This window comes from Equus quagga, chromosome 3 (genome assembly GCF_021613505.1).
Source record: "Equus quagga isolate Etosha38 chromosome 3, UCLA_HA_Equagga_1.0, whole genome shotgun sequence".
In the NCBI taxonomy this organism is placed as follows: Eukaryota; Metazoa; Chordata; class Mammalia; order Perissodactyla; family Equidae; genus Equus; species Equus quagga.
Genome location: NC_060269.1, coordinates 32419404 through 32434996, shown reverse-complemented (window position 1 = coordinate 32434996; position 15593 = coordinate 32419404). Strand labels below are relative to the sequence as shown.

Genomic DNA, 15593 nt, shown 5'->3' with positions numbered 1-15593 from the left:
GTCCAGTCTCACAGAGGGCTGTTCGTTTTGTCCTGAGGCAATAGGATTTGCATAACATGCATGAAATTCATCTAGAAAGATTGCCAGCTAAATTAGTATCTTTGTAATTAAATGGGCATCTGACAGAATGATGACAGATTTTAAAAACGTTGTAAAGAAAAATTGCACACGAAGTGTCATTTTGCTGGAATCAGCACATCCAGCTTTCTTAAAAACGTGGTTATACTGTGGATATGGACCAAGATAAACTTCAACATGCAAATGTTTTTAAAACTTGAAAGATATATTGCTCTGCCATAAAATCCAGGAAAGCGTTCAGAACAAAGAGTATCACTATGCTTTGTAGGGCTAGTTGTATTATCGTACAACTGCTACAGGCTTTAAAAGTAGAAAAATTTTCATTTCAGTTCTTTTTTTAAACTTGGGTGCTAGAGCTCATTTTATGCAGCTTAAAGTTTCATAGGATGTATTTTGATTGTTTTGCCACTGATTGCCACTATTTCTCACACATATCTTTCTGGATATGCTTGCTGCATGTGACATTGTGACCACTTGTTCTTCTCAATATTCTCTACTTTCTTGATTTTTCTGGTTCCACTCGTCTCTCTCCATCATTCCTTTTGTGTGTGCATGTGTGCGTGTGTGTCTCTTTTCTGGGCTCCTTCCCCTCTGCCAGTCTCCCTAAGGTTTGACGCCCCTTGCTGCAATTCTCTTTATTCATTCAGGTTGTATGAGCGTACCATCCAAAATGGGATCAACCTCACTTGTGTGCCTAGGACGCCCAAATCTTATCTCCAGCACTGACCTGATTCTTGAACTCCAGATTCATACATTAAAGCCTTTCTAGACCTATCTACTGGGGTGTCCCACAAGCAACTCAAATTCAACATATTTATAACCAAACTCACATCTTTCCCTCTCTTACCTCCAGTCAAGACTATTTCTCCTCCTGTGCTCCTAACTGAGTTAATGACAGTCCCACTGCCACACCTGCAGGGCATCTTAGAAGCCACCTCCATCCAATCACTGGATGCTGCTCAGGATACTTAGCACATTCACCTCTTCTCCATCCCTAATACTAGTGCATAGTTCAAACCATCCTCATGTCTCACCTGGATATAACTGCAATAGCTTTCTAATTGGTAGCCCCAACTCTTCCTTAAATCTGTGGCTTAGACTGAAGTTGGACAGATGTACAGAAAACAAAAAAACCAACCACCTTTCCACTGCTTAAAAATCAGTCCCCACATTCTACAGAGTCAAAAAGTATAGTCCTCTCCATTTAAAATGGATCTAAGTTTCTGCAGTATCTGGCTTCTACCTTCCTCTCTAAACTCACTCCCAACATTCTCCTACTCTCTCCTTACACATTACTAAGAAAGAAATGCTTCTATTCCTTCCCAAACACTAGGCTTTTTCATGCTTAAGTGGCTTTTTTTCATACTAGCCCATCTGCTTGGAACATTCTTCCCACCTTTCTCGTTGGTCAATTCTCATTCATTCCCTCAGATCTAGCACAGCAGTATTTCTCGCAGAACTCCTTCTGAGCCTTGAGGTTGGTTCCTTGTTTTGTCGTATCACTCAGGGTTTACTAATTGAAATTGGTGTGGCAGCCCTGTTATACCAAAACACCTCAATGACAAGAATGCACATCTCTTTACATCCCCAGTGACTAGCACAGTGCTCAGTGCACAGAGGATGCTCAGTCGATGTTTGTTTGACTGAACTAAAAAGAAACTGAATTTGACTTCAAAAACCTGATATTAAAGAACTAATATTGATTCAGGCATTCATTACCTCTTTCTTTTCTAAGAATTCAGAAACTGTTAAAACAGCTGTTCTAGAATTTTTGTAGAGATTAAGCTTACTGGTTTGTTTCTAGAACCTATTTTCTCTTTTGAGGCAACTGAAAAAACATTTTCCTATCTTCCATCTTTTGGCATCTATCCTGTTCTGGGTGGTTTCTCAAGTTTACCAACAGTGTTTCTGTTACTTCACCTGCAAGTCCTTTTTGGATCTTGGTATGAGATGTCTTTGAATCTAGACATTGAACTCATTTTTTTTTTCGAGCAAGATTAGCCCTGAGCTAACTACTGCCAGTCCTCCTCTTTTTGCTGAGGAAGACTGGCTCTGAGCTAACATCCGTGCCCGCCTTCCTCTACTTTATATATGGGCTGCCTACCACAGCATGGCATACCATGTGGTGCCACGTCCGCACCCAGGATCCGAACCTGTGAACCTTGGGCTGCCGAAGCAGAACATGCGCACTTAACCGCTGTGCCACCAGGCGAGCCCCTGAACTCATTGTAAGTGATGGTCATATCTCTTGAGAGCTTCACTTCCCACCTTGTTATATTTCTTTTCCTGATTTACGCTTAAAGAACATTTTCTTTTAAAGGAGATAAAAACACATCTATGGTTGGTGGAATCCATTTAACGTAAGTATAATGTGGTCAGAACATCATACTGTCAGAATTGCCCACCCTTCAGAATCATTGCCAATATCTCTGTTTTTTAGACAGAGCTAGACTAAAGACAGCTAGGAGATACCGCTGTGCTGCACAGAGGAGCTGTTTTCTCTATTTCAACAAACCTCTTGATGCTCAATACACAGAGCATCTCAGAAGAATTTCATGATTTTTCTTCTGAGTGTCATTGTCCTCCTCTTACATCTTATGTCTTACTGTATTCAGAGAGGCTTGATTCTTACCTTTTTTCTCTGAACAGTGGCATAACTGACCCAAATATTTTTTATCTTTATCACCTCTCTCCCTTCCCCAATACCACACAAAATAATTTCTCTGCTAAAAAATTAGATCACTTTGTCCCAACTTTAAAAAAGAACCTTTGTAATAAGTTCAAAATATATCAGAAGTGAGTTAAAATTATCCTTTCGACAAATTCTTGAGTACCGATAACACACCAGCCTCTGTGTCACTAAGGGCACAAAGACATGTGGGAATATGGTCCCTGACCTTGAGAAGTTGGTAAGGCTCTGATAAAAACACAGAAGAGTGTGTTGGAATAGTAGCTTTAACATTTTAACTTTTCAAAAAGGTGCTAAATCAAGCAGGGGGCTTCTAAGGAGACTGGAAAGTATAATGTGTGTCACCTATAATGTGGAAGACACAGTGAACTGACGTCTGGCTCTACCTGGAAAATCTCAATGTAGGAGACAAGCTGGTTGGCTGCTTTGATGGATGAGCAAAAGAGAGAGACTGTATTAGAGTTAGGTAGTATTTTTTTTTTTTAGTTTTACATCCATTTATGAAGGAAAATGAGTTGCTGAATACATTATAATACAATACCACCAACAACAAACACATAAATACAGAGATTAGATTGGTGGCTACCAGAGGGGGCGGAGGGTGGCAGGAGGGCGAAAGGGGTAATTGGCAGTGTTCCCAGGGTTTATCAAGGCAAAGGATGCAAGAAGGTTGCTGTGGACAAGATGTGAGCCATGCGTGCAAGAGAGCCGGAATACTCTTGTCTTAGGTCTTGTCCAAAAGCGCCATCTAGAGGGCTGAACAATCCTCAGCAGAAGCATTGCCAAATGCTAATGGGTTGAAGAAGGATTAAGTGACCAGCCAGAATAAAGATGCATCATCCTTATCAAAGGAACTGCAGATGAGAAATACCCAGCTATGGGAATGAGAGGTCCCCAAAGAGCACACAAAAGTGCCCCTGATAAAGAGAATCCATTTTCTTCCATCTTCCAAGACCAGAGAGTGTGATCACCATGAAACTACCCATCATGAAAGGCCTTCGCTGGGGCCTGCCCAGTGGTGTACAGGTTAAGTTTGGCGTGCTCCCCTTTGGCGCCCAGGTTCACAGTTTCAGATCCAGGACACAGACTTTCCACCACCGTGAGTGGCAGCGTCCCACATACAAAATAGAGGAAGACTGGCACAGATGTTAGCTCAGGGCCAATCTTCATCACCACAAATAATGAAAGGCCTTTCCTGCTCCTCTTGCCTCTCCTCCCTCTTTCCTGTCCCAAACTTGGAAGCATCAGAAACATCCATTAGCAACAATGGGGAGGTGGAATGGAACTTCTAGGTAAGAAGAAAAGAGGGAATGACCCCCCCACCCACCTTTCTCTGTGTGCTTGTGTCCCACCTGCAGTCCACCTGAGGTGAGCTGATAGCAGGCGTGACCCATCACTGAAGTTATAGAACTATTCAAAAAGTTAGGGAAACACAGGGTAAAAAATGACTAATTTCTTGAGGGAATTATATATGACTTCAGAAAGCAAGTAACTCTTAATCAAGGTCCTAAAGAGTGAGTAGAAGTGTGTGAAACTGGTAAGCTGGGAAGGGAATTCAGCCCAGAGAACATCACCAGCAAAGATGGAGGCCCATAAACACATACTGTGTTGGGCGCACAGTCAGCTGTTTGGTGCAACTCGGACACGGGGTTGGGGATGGTACCCGATGATTCTGGAAAAAATTGACTCAAGTCGGATTATGAGAGGTCTTTTATGCCATGGTGAAACTTTTAGTAAAACTTCCCTCAAGATTAAGAGATCTACCAAAATATATCCTGAGCAAATAATACTTACTAGATTTGATTTCTACCTCCCCAATTTTTAAATTTAACTCAGATACACTTCTTACTTGCCTTATGCTTGCAAAAGCGTCATCTCTCTAACGTTGGTTTTTCTTTTATATCTCAGGGACTGTTCCTCCATAGCAAAGCTGCTTTCCGGTGTTTACATTGTTTTGCCTCCAGATTTCACAGTCCAAACAAAAACATTCATTTCCAAACCTTTTTCATGACAGTCTATCTAGAGTAACAGTTAAGCCTATGTCAGCTTTAAATAGCCAGCTAAGTTCGTGGACTGCTGTTGAAAACGGAGAGAACTGGATATGGATAGGTATATCTACTCGGCCAATCTTAAGTTTCTCATTGGCAAACTTTTCCTCTTTTTAGAAGATGTACACTTCTCTTCCACTCGCCCCCAAAGCCTGTTGCCCAACCTGGCTTCTCTCAGTCTTCTGTTTCTAGGAAGCTCCTTCTCTGCCTCTGAGGGTGGTGTTTCTGGCATCTCAGCTCATAGGATCCCGCCTCCCCCCAGGACTGCTGTCTATTCCTGTGGTCAGCAAATGCCGTGAGAAACAGCACAGTAGCAGTCCCCAAATTCAGAACGCTGGCTGGACTGACCCTCAACACAAAGAGCAATTTTCTCCCTAGAAAAAGCCTCCTAAATTTCCCACCACCTTTTCCCAAACAATAGCTGACTTGCCTGAGTTACAGTTAGTTGGCCAATTTTCCCCAATAAGGAAATTTCTATGTGCTACAGAAACCTCTTAAAACAAAAAAATGAATAGAATTCCAACTGATTTTATCTCCCTGCACTTCCTGGAGTCAAAGTGTGGCCTGTGACTCTTTGATGTGGTTTTTGTGTGTTTTGGTTTTTTCTCCTCCAGCCTTTGGGATCCGTCAAGTCTGACGATGGTGACAAACACCCAGGCTCACACAGGGCCCATGGGGACAGCAGGCCTGGGAGACTGAAGCATTCTCAGTCTGTCCTTTTGTTCCTCCCTAGAGCCTGCCCTGCACTTTGGGGACGCTGAGTATCACGTGGAGGAAAGCGCTGGCTCCGTGGAGGTTTGCGTCTGGAGGACAGGCACTGACCTTTCCCAAGCATCCTCCGTCACCGTGCGCTCCAGGAGGACAGAGACAGCGTCAGCAGAAGGTGAGAGTGCCATTTTAGACATGAATCATAACATGACGTGCATATAGGGCACGGTCTAGTCTGTCAAGTGTGGCATGCCCAGTCTTGGTTGACATTCTCTGATTTACTTTTTCCTACCTGAGCATATCAATGACTTCTGCTGTTTACAAAATAAATAGAATATGCAAACAGCAGCCTTTATGATTCATTTATTACCCACTTGCTTGTCATGGGTCCAAATTAATTTTCCAAAGGTCAGAATATTTGTAGATACTGTAAGCTGCTCATAAACAGTATTTCAGACCAAGGTGTGCCTATAATAGCTGAGCAAATCCCAACTCTGGGAGAATCCAGACACCTATCAGGCCCTGGAAGGGTAGGAGATTTTCACTTCTGACTCTTAGGCATTTTCCTTGGCTTCAAGCAGTGTGTCCTCATGTCCCACTCACTTTGCCTTTCTTGATATGGACAACAAAGGTCTGGCTGGTGGTGGGGCCAGACAGTTCTGAATCCACTTTCTCTGGTGAGCCTGTCAGATGCTTTACCAGAAAAAAAAACAGTAGGATTCAACAGGAAAATAGAGGGACATCTCCATCTACAGTGATATACACATTTTCTCATTTACCATCTGGGATTTTCAGTCTCCTGGCGTATGGATGATCAGCATAGGTCAGGATTAGCATCCTATACAGCGAAGACACACAAGAATATTTTGAGATAAAAGCAAAGTGAAAACACAAATCCTGCAAATAAAACTCAGCAATCTAAAAGCCTACACTAACTGCCAAGGCCTAAAGGGAAAATTTATCAATGAAAATGTGAACCCAGAAACAGTCAAGGAAAATAAGACAGCTGGTTAGGTTTAGAGCCCAGTGCTTGCTCTTGACATATTACAACATTTCAGCGAATATATCACAGCATATTGCACATGAAACCAGTGATGATCCTTACAAGTTCTTTTGTTTTCTTTTCTTTCTTCCTTTCTTTTTCTTAATTTTCAGAGAGGGTCATTTCTCACTCTTTGTGTATTAGTGGAACAAAAAGTGAATAGACCAGTTGGCTCATTGGACTTTTTTGCTTGTGGTTGGGAACAGGAATTCAAATTCATTGAGATAAACCCCCTTTCATACACATAATGACCCTACTGCTAGCTCTCAGGTAGGATAGACTAACAGAAGTAACATCTATGCTTGGGTGGGCTCCATGGGTTTGAACAGGAGAAAGCTGAGCTAACAGTTTAGACTTGAGAATCTACAGAATCCAGTAAATATTTGACATCTGCTCAGGTTGGTTACTTAACAATAATAATTATGCATATATATTTATAAAATATCATTATAATTTGTTACATGAGTAATAATTAAAACTTCTATATACTAAATGACTACTATTTGCCAGAGACTGTGCTAGCATCTTTGCTGTATTATCTCTAATCTTCACAATAACCTTGTAAAATAGCAATAATCACCCCCACTTTGCAGTTAAAGAAACTGAGACTCAAAGAGGTTAAATAGTTTGTACAAGTAAGCAACGGAATCAAGATTTGAACCAAAGTACAAAAGATCCAAAAACCTTTCTCTTACTCTCCTGCCTTAGTACTTTTCACCATAATCTTGTTTTGTTTTTTCTTAATGTAATTATTTAATGGCTTTTTAAACATTTTTTAAACAATCTCAAACTTACAGAAAAGTGAGAAGTATTGTAAAACACTTTTTTCCCCTGAACCATTGAGAGTAGGTTGTCAGTAAATTAAGAAGTATCTCTCTGAAAACTTAGAATGCAGTTCCTACAAAGACATATTCCTCTATAACCACAATACAAGCACAAAATTAGGAAATTAACTGGATATGTTACTACAATCTAATCCTCAAACTTCACTCAAGTTCCACCAATTGTCCCCCAAATCATTCTTTATAGCAAAAGAATCCTGTTCAGAGTCACACGTTGTAGTTAGTCATCATGTCTGTTTAGTTTCTTTCAGTCTAGAAAGTTCATTTTCTTTCTTTAACTTTCATGACCTTGATATTTTTGATCAGTTTTGGTAGCGTGTAAAATGTCTCCCAGTTTGGTATCGTCTGATGTTTCCTCATCATTAGATTCAGGCTATGTATCTTCAGCAGGAATATCGCAGAGATGATACTGTGTTCTCAGTGCAGTCTATCAAATGGTATACAATTTCCGTTTATTCCATTAGTGGTAGTGTTATCTTTGATCACCTGGTTAAGGTGGTATCTGCAAGTTTCTCCACTATAAAGTTACTTGTCTTGCTTTGCAATTAATAAGTATTTTGTGGAGAGATACCTTGAGACAATGTAAATATTCTGTTCCTTGATTTATTTATATATTTATTATCACTCAGGGTTTCCTATTTTATTCCATTAGTTGTAATTTGTTGCTATCATTACATTTAATGACTTTTTAAATAAGTGGCAAACAATCTATATGATCAGGTGAGCCAGCTTGCAAAATTATCAATAACCCAGAAAATGGCAGAAAACTTGATGGCTGAGTAAAACTGAGCAGAATGTTGTAAGATAACCTGGATGTCTGACAAAGATGAATGAGTAAAACCTAATCAAAATAAAATTCCTGACAGTTATCTTAATAGTTAAAAATTAAAAAGGTAAATTCTTTCCTTACAAATTGAAGTTGCCTTCAGAGAGCCTTCAGTGGATCAGGGGGATTTTTGTGGAAGTGCTTGGAAGGTGATGTCCCTGGTCTCAACAGGGAGAGCGCTGATGAGGATGGCACTTGGTCATGGATGAGTGACTATGATGGCACTTGGTAGAATATGGAGATTTCCTCTTTCTAGGGATCGAGCCCACAAAATATGATTCTGAGAGTGCTGGGCACAAAAAAAGAATGCTACAGACTTCTCATTCTTCTCTAAAGGAAAACTCATGACAGTGACTTCTACAGTCTAACTCTTGACTTTTCCTTTCCCGCTAGCTGGAATAGATTATATTGGTGTCAGCCGAAATCTGGACTTTGCTCCAGGAGTGCGCATGCAGATATTCCAAGTGACGATCCTTGATGACCCGGAAAAGCCCATCTTGGAGGGTCCAGAGAGGTTTGAATTATTTCTCCAGATGCCTATGGGTGCAGTGCTTGGAGAACCCAATAAAACCACCATTTTCATCAATGACACCATCACTGACTGTGAGCAGAGTGCTTGGAGTTCCTTTGATTGAAAGACTTTTCAGGGGAAGGAAACAGCCAAAAGATGTCTCTGAACAACAGAATGAAACTCTGTTTCTAGACGTTAGCAACTCTGGGATGTCAATGACATTATACTGTCATTTGTGTTATATATAGTCTGGTGATATGTGCAAATATAGTTTATGTTACTGTATGGATATATATAGAGAGAGAGATACAGAGAAAAGACTGAGCCCACAAAGGATTAGACCGTGCTCTTGTTTTCCTGTTTTATTTTACTTTGTTTCTAAGGCCAGTGAAACCCATTGCCATCAATTAAATCAACAGTTAACCTCCTTTACCAATGGATGGTGGACTTGAATCTTTTTCAACTATATATATATATATTTATGTATCATCATCCTCCTTCAGTTTTTCAGGTTACTGGGATAAGAGTGCCCTAACTGAAATTTGCAGATAAGCCTAAAGCTCCTTCTTACCAAATGCTCAATTTTCCTCCACAACAAGTCTTTATCAGAGGCACTTGGGTAGGGAAATCCTTTCATCAACTCTCCCTTCTTTAGCAAACTACTTTATAAAAAAGGATAGTACAAAAGAAAGTGATAAAAAAAAATACAAGTAGCAGAATGGAGAAGAAAGAAGAGTCGAAGAGTTGTATAATCCCCAAACTGCCCAATTAGGTCTTAACTAATTTTCATGTGACAATACAAATAACCATTAGTATGCTTCAGCTAATGCTACACAAATTGGAGTTTACAAATTGTTTTGAAAACCACATCTCTGTGCCCCATCATTATCTTTTAGATACTTCTCGTGCAACCCTTTTTTAAATTTGTGTTTCAGACATGACTTAACCTATTCTCAAGCCAACATGGCACATGATCGAAACCATTTCAAGAAGCCTTCCTCGCAAATATTGAGGAAGGGCCAAGAAGGCTCTTGACTGCCACGTGGTCTGCCTATGTGGGTAGAGATGTCCTTATCTACTACCAGCCCGGATTTTGCTTCCTTGCTAGACAACATCAGCTTCCCCAACCGGATAGGAGATTTTTCCAAACTACTTTGTAACTCTTGCCCTCACTCTCCCTTTGTAAAGTGAGAAGCTTGGACTCCATTTGCTAAGTCCCTTCCAGTTCTGGCTAATTGCTGTCTGAGTACATATCTACCAAGAGAAAATCACACTCCCTCGTCTTGCAATTTGCCCAGCTACCAGGATCAAAAATCTTGTAAACTCAATTAATTCAACAAACATTTATTGGGCTTCTCTAACACATCAGAGAGACATGAACCCTTCATAAATGTTAAAATGAGAAAAACTACCTATTGGCCAGGATAACTCTCAGATACACCCAACAGGCCCCACAGAAGCCCTGATTCAGACCCCAAATAAAGCAAACATCTTGAACTTCCCACTGAGTACCTCTGTGCCCAGGAAAAATTCACATTGTCAGGCTTGTAGAGAGAGCCACGGAGGATTCGGTTTTGAACATGAAATTAATCCCAGTCTTTCAGTGTTTTGCAGAAAATCACTCTTTCTCTTTCTTGTTCTGTCTTTTGTTAAGAAACTACATCGAGATGAATGCAGTATTTATGCATACATCTTTTGCGGGCATGACATTGCCGACAGTGCTTTCCATGAAGTCAGTCTGTTCCATTCCTAGTTTCCTCCCAGTCAGACATGCCAGGGGAGCAAAACTACATGGTTTTAGGCTTCTAGGATAAAACCTAGTGTATTCTAGATACAACCGATAGTATATTCTATAGTTGGATAGGGAAAGAGTTCTAGTGACCTAAAAGAGTGAAAAATGCCTGATTTCCTACCAAGAATGGAATCACACTCTATGAAAAATTGGGCTCATTTTAATTTCTCACATATTCTTACCCTATGTTAACATTTTTCATGGAAAAAAGGTATATACATTTTTTTCTCATTTAATACTTTTCTTAGGGATTTGGAAAGCATAATGCAGATGTACAAGGTGCCCCAAGATGTTGCTGCTACTGTGTAAACTTTAAAGGGAAAGGTGTTGTATATTTTATTCCAGTACCCAGGGCCCAATTTAAGGAGCCCACTTACAGGATGAAAGAAAAAGGTAGGCAGCTAAGTTCAGTCATTTACCAGAGTGAAGACACCAGCCGTAGGTCCTCAGTGCACTGCTATACCCACCAGGGCTCAGCCCAGGTGACAACGGACTATGAGGAACGGCCCAACACTGATGACTCCACAATTAATTTTCTAAAAATTTTTTGACACTAGGCACCACAGAGTTGCTCCTCCTAACCTATTTATAATAATGAATAATTAAAAGCAACCTAAATGCCCAATACTGGGGAAATTGTTAATTGATTTATGGGATATCCACTTGATAAAATAATATGAATTCTAGATTATCAGTGATCATGTTGCTATTGCAACTCTTAAAAATATAAAGAAGACTGAAAGGATATGTTTAGAAAAGATAACAACTTTGTGTTAGGGTAATGAGATCATTAGTCATTTTTTCCCAAACTCATTCCACTGTTATATCGGTAAATACATGTGTTCAATAGCAAGTTGTTGCTATTTATGAAATTAAGGAAATTAAACAGGTTATAATGACCTTATTCTGTTATATTATCACAACTTGTGACAGAGTTTCATGGGGTCCCTTTGGGGACATTAGCCCTGACTTTAGAAAAATGGGTCAGATACCAAGAGATGTAAGCATGTCACCAAAATTAAGTGCAATAGAAGTGAAAACAAAAATAAAAGGTAAATAGAGTTCAAAAACTACATGTCACCAAGTGTGTCTCCAAATATGATAAGGTGGAAACAAGACACGGAATTTGACACGTGTAATAGGATGAATAATGGCCCCCAAAGAATTCAGATCCTAACCCCCAGAACTTGTGAGTTTAACCTTATATGGAAAAAGCATCTTTGCAGATAGGATTAAGCTGAGGATCTTGAGGGGAGATGATCACCTCAGGTAGGCCCCAACTGTATTCACAAGTGTCCTTATAAGAAGAAGCTGATGGAGATCACACATAGAAGAGGACAAGGAGATGTGACCAGGCAAGCAGAGTTTGGAGTGACATGTTAAGAAAGGCTGGCAGCCACCAGAATCTGGCAGAGGCAAGAAATGGATCTCCTCTAGAGCCTCTGGAGGGAGCACAGCCCTGCTGACACCTAGATTTTGTCCCAGTGATACTGGTTTCGGATTTCTGGCCCTCAGAACTGTGAAAGAGCACATTTCTGTTGTTTTAAGCCATCAGGTTTATGGTAATTTGTTACAGCAGCTACAGGAAACCAGTACCACAGGTAATTACAGATCAGCAGAGTTTGCTGATGTTGGTTGAGAAGTAAAATGAAGAAAACTAGAAAACACACTCAGAGACTCCAGACAGAGTCTGGCACTCAGTGTTCTGCTAGGAGGTAAACTTTGTACAGATTCAAGACTCTAATCTGAAGGCACAACTCAGTTCGTCTTCCAGAGGGAATCCTTGGCAAGCAGCACCAACAGATACGCCGTGTCGTGAAAGCAATGTAAATTCCAACCTGCAGCTTCAGTAAAGCTGTGTTTAGAAAGAAGCTGTATGCTGTCCAGTATCAAGAATACTAGCAATCTAAGTATTAAGAAATCTGGTGATCTCAAGACTGTAGAATAAGACTCCAAATTTGGAGCGTGACTGGAGAAAAAAATACATATATATTTCTCTCTATAGTGGATATATTACCCCCCTCTATATATCCCTCTATAAATCAAATTCATAATGATCAGATGAAGGGCAAGTAATGAGTTGATCCTCATATCCTTGAAAGAATATTTTCAGAGCAGGGGCCTTTGTGCAGCTCTATCTCCATTTTTTTTTTCTTGACTCATTCACCAATCTTACTTTTTTTTCAATTTTTCTATTGAAATATAATTGACATATAACATTATATTAGTTTCAGGTATACAACATAATGACTCAATATTTGTATGTACTGTGAAATGATCACCACAATAAGACTAGTTAACCAATCTCACTTCTTGACCTGAAGTTTATATTGTCATTTGAAAGACCAGTGCTTCAGACTCCTCCATTCTTGGTCTCGTGGCATATCTTGACAACACAATATGTCAACTGAATTCAATTGAGAGCAAACACAAATACACTGGACTTTTTGTAAAACCTTGTTCTTTGACTCTACAATGGAACATCAATAAGAAAGAAAATGATAGGCAGTCAGGAATGGCCACAAGAGCTGGCCTTCCCCACCTCACTCCCATTAAATTTTATACATTTTAAAGTTTAAAATATAGTAAAACTCACCTATATATGCCCTTGGATTAACAATTCATCCATTTCAAGTATACAGGTTAGTTTTTAGTATATTCACAGAGTTGTGCAATCCTCGCCACAATCAATTTTAGAACATTTTTATCACTCCATTCCCATTTAGCAGTTACTCCTCATTTCTTCCCAAACTCCCTCCCCCTAAGATTTAAACAACCACTAATCTACTTTGTGTCTCTATAGATTTGCATATTCTGGACATTTCTTGTAAATGGAATCATAAAATATAAGATTCTTTTGTGACTGACTTCTTTCATTTAGCATGATATTTTCAAGGCTTATCCACATGGTAGCATGTATCAGTAGTTCCTTTCTTCCTTCTTATGGCTAAAAAAGATTCCATTTTATGGATGTACCACATTTTACTTACCCATTCAGCAGTTGAGTGACGTTTGGGTTGCTTCTACTTTGGGGTATTATGAATAATGCTACTATGTACATTCATGTACAAGTTTCTGTGTAGATGCATGTTTTCATTTTTCTTGGGTAGATACTTGGAAAGGAATTGGGAGACTATGTGGTAACTCTATAACTATCCTTTTGAGGGACTGTCATGCATATAGCCTTTTAACTTTTATGGTTATGTTGGTAATCATATATGTTCAATAGACATTAACTTCTGAGGGCATTTCCAACTCCCAAATCCGCTATCATTAAGTGACACCTTGTACCTTGTTAATGGAAAAAACCATGGGAGTGAGCATCCCCTAGTTTTCAGAAACTGCATTTGTAACATTAAACTAGGAATTTGAATTCAAAATTATAACCAAAAGAAATGTCTAACCATAATTTTGTGCTAAGAATATCTTATTATATTTTATTTCTTTAAAAATTGGTGATTCAGGTGGTAACTCTCTACTAACCAAAAGTTTAATTAACTAGAACTACTCTTAACTCATCTTTCTAGAGATTCAGTAGTTTACTTATTGTTCTTAACTATTATACGATCTACTTGTTCTGTAAATGTTAAAATGCATGAAAAAAATATTTTATTGATGTCAACAATGAACACTGTGGATATGAGACTGTTCTGTAAGAAGATGAAGTTGGAATGTTCTGCTTTATGCCTTATTCCTTTATTGTGAATATTACAAAGCACCTCCATGAATGCCTTAAGGCAGATGCTGCATTCTAAATTCCTAAAACATCTTCAGTAAGAGAAAGGATGAGTCGATGTCGTATTACTCTTCTTATGTCCGGCACCTAACACCACACATAGGAAGTGTTCCAAGATTATGAATAAATGAGCAATTAAATTGATGACTCCAAGTGTATGATTGAAGTGCTATTCTTCCTAAAGGGGTTTTTAGGGTCCTAGCAGGAAAACCATGGCCCACTCAAACTGAAGCGTGTTCAATGAGGGGCATACTGCAGAGGTGCGGGCAGGATTGAGGGAGCCCAAAGGGGTGCAGAAGCACCGAGGATCCAGCGGCAATGAGGAGCCACTACCACTGCAAGGCTTGAAGAGACAAGGACAGAGCAGTGTGACCAGAACTGGAAAGAACAAGAACTGGAGCCCCAGGGAGAAAGAAGCAGGAGCCGTAGGTGCATAACGCTCCCTCAAGCATTAGTGAGATGCATCTGAAACATTTTAATGAAAACAAATAATACTATGCACTAAAACAGAAAATTTGCCTTACTAAGACAAGCCACAAACTTTAAAAACACTTTGCCATTTCTGCTTCTTGCTCACATCCCCAGGGTGACACATATTCAGTCTGTTTGCAGCCAGAGCTGCCATCAGTACAAACATTTGATCTATACAGACATAAACTAAAAGAATGCATCTTTTTCTCCATTTTTTTGCCCCATTTTAGGTCTCTAATCACAAATCTTCCATTTATGAGAAGACAGGAGTCTCTGCTCGGCTGAGAGCATTAATGACACCCTGATCCTGTGCCACTGGCTGGTCGGGGCTCCCAACAAAAGTGACCGGGTCACCAGCCCAATGTAGGAAGTGGACTTCAACACTTTCTTCACTGACATGAAGGCTATCGCACTCCATCTATTTCCAAACCAGGTCAAGGCTGTAGCATGCAGATTGCGCTGTTAGTGCTGGTCATCACGTGGGGCCTGAGCTTCTGAGTCCAATAGTCATTGTAAACAAAGAGGATAGTAAGCAGGGGTGGCCTAAAAGGAAATCCCTTGCCACAAGGGCTCCATAATGAAAAGAGAAAATTATGGAACTTGCTCCACGTGACATTCATTTTTCACCACTAAAATAACACATCATCATTTATGTAAAATATTTATGTAAAACATTTAAGAGTATATTAAACCAGAGCTGGGAGTAGGGATTTTTTTACGTATATTTTGCATTTTATTATATCATTAATAATTAATAATATTATTTTTAAAGAGACAAATGGAAGATAGATTTTTTTTTAACTTTCCAAGATGTTATAAGTTTTGTAAATTTGAAGTCCAGTCCCCACGT

At 39.6% G+C, this 15593-nt stretch overlaps 1 protein-coding gene across 1 annotated transcript in view; it reads left to right on the top strand.

Moving 5' to 3' along the window:
- Positions 1-8868, top strand: part of FREM3 (FRAS1 related extracellular matrix 3) — an 85811-nt gene extending 76943 nt beyond the window's left edge. Inside the window, 2 exon segments of the mRNA XM_046655710.1 lie at positions 5549-5698; positions 8627-8868. Coding sequence (XP_046511666.1) covers positions 5549-5698; positions 8627-8868 — 392 coding nt within the window.
- Positions 8869-15593: the final 6725 nt, after the last annotated feature.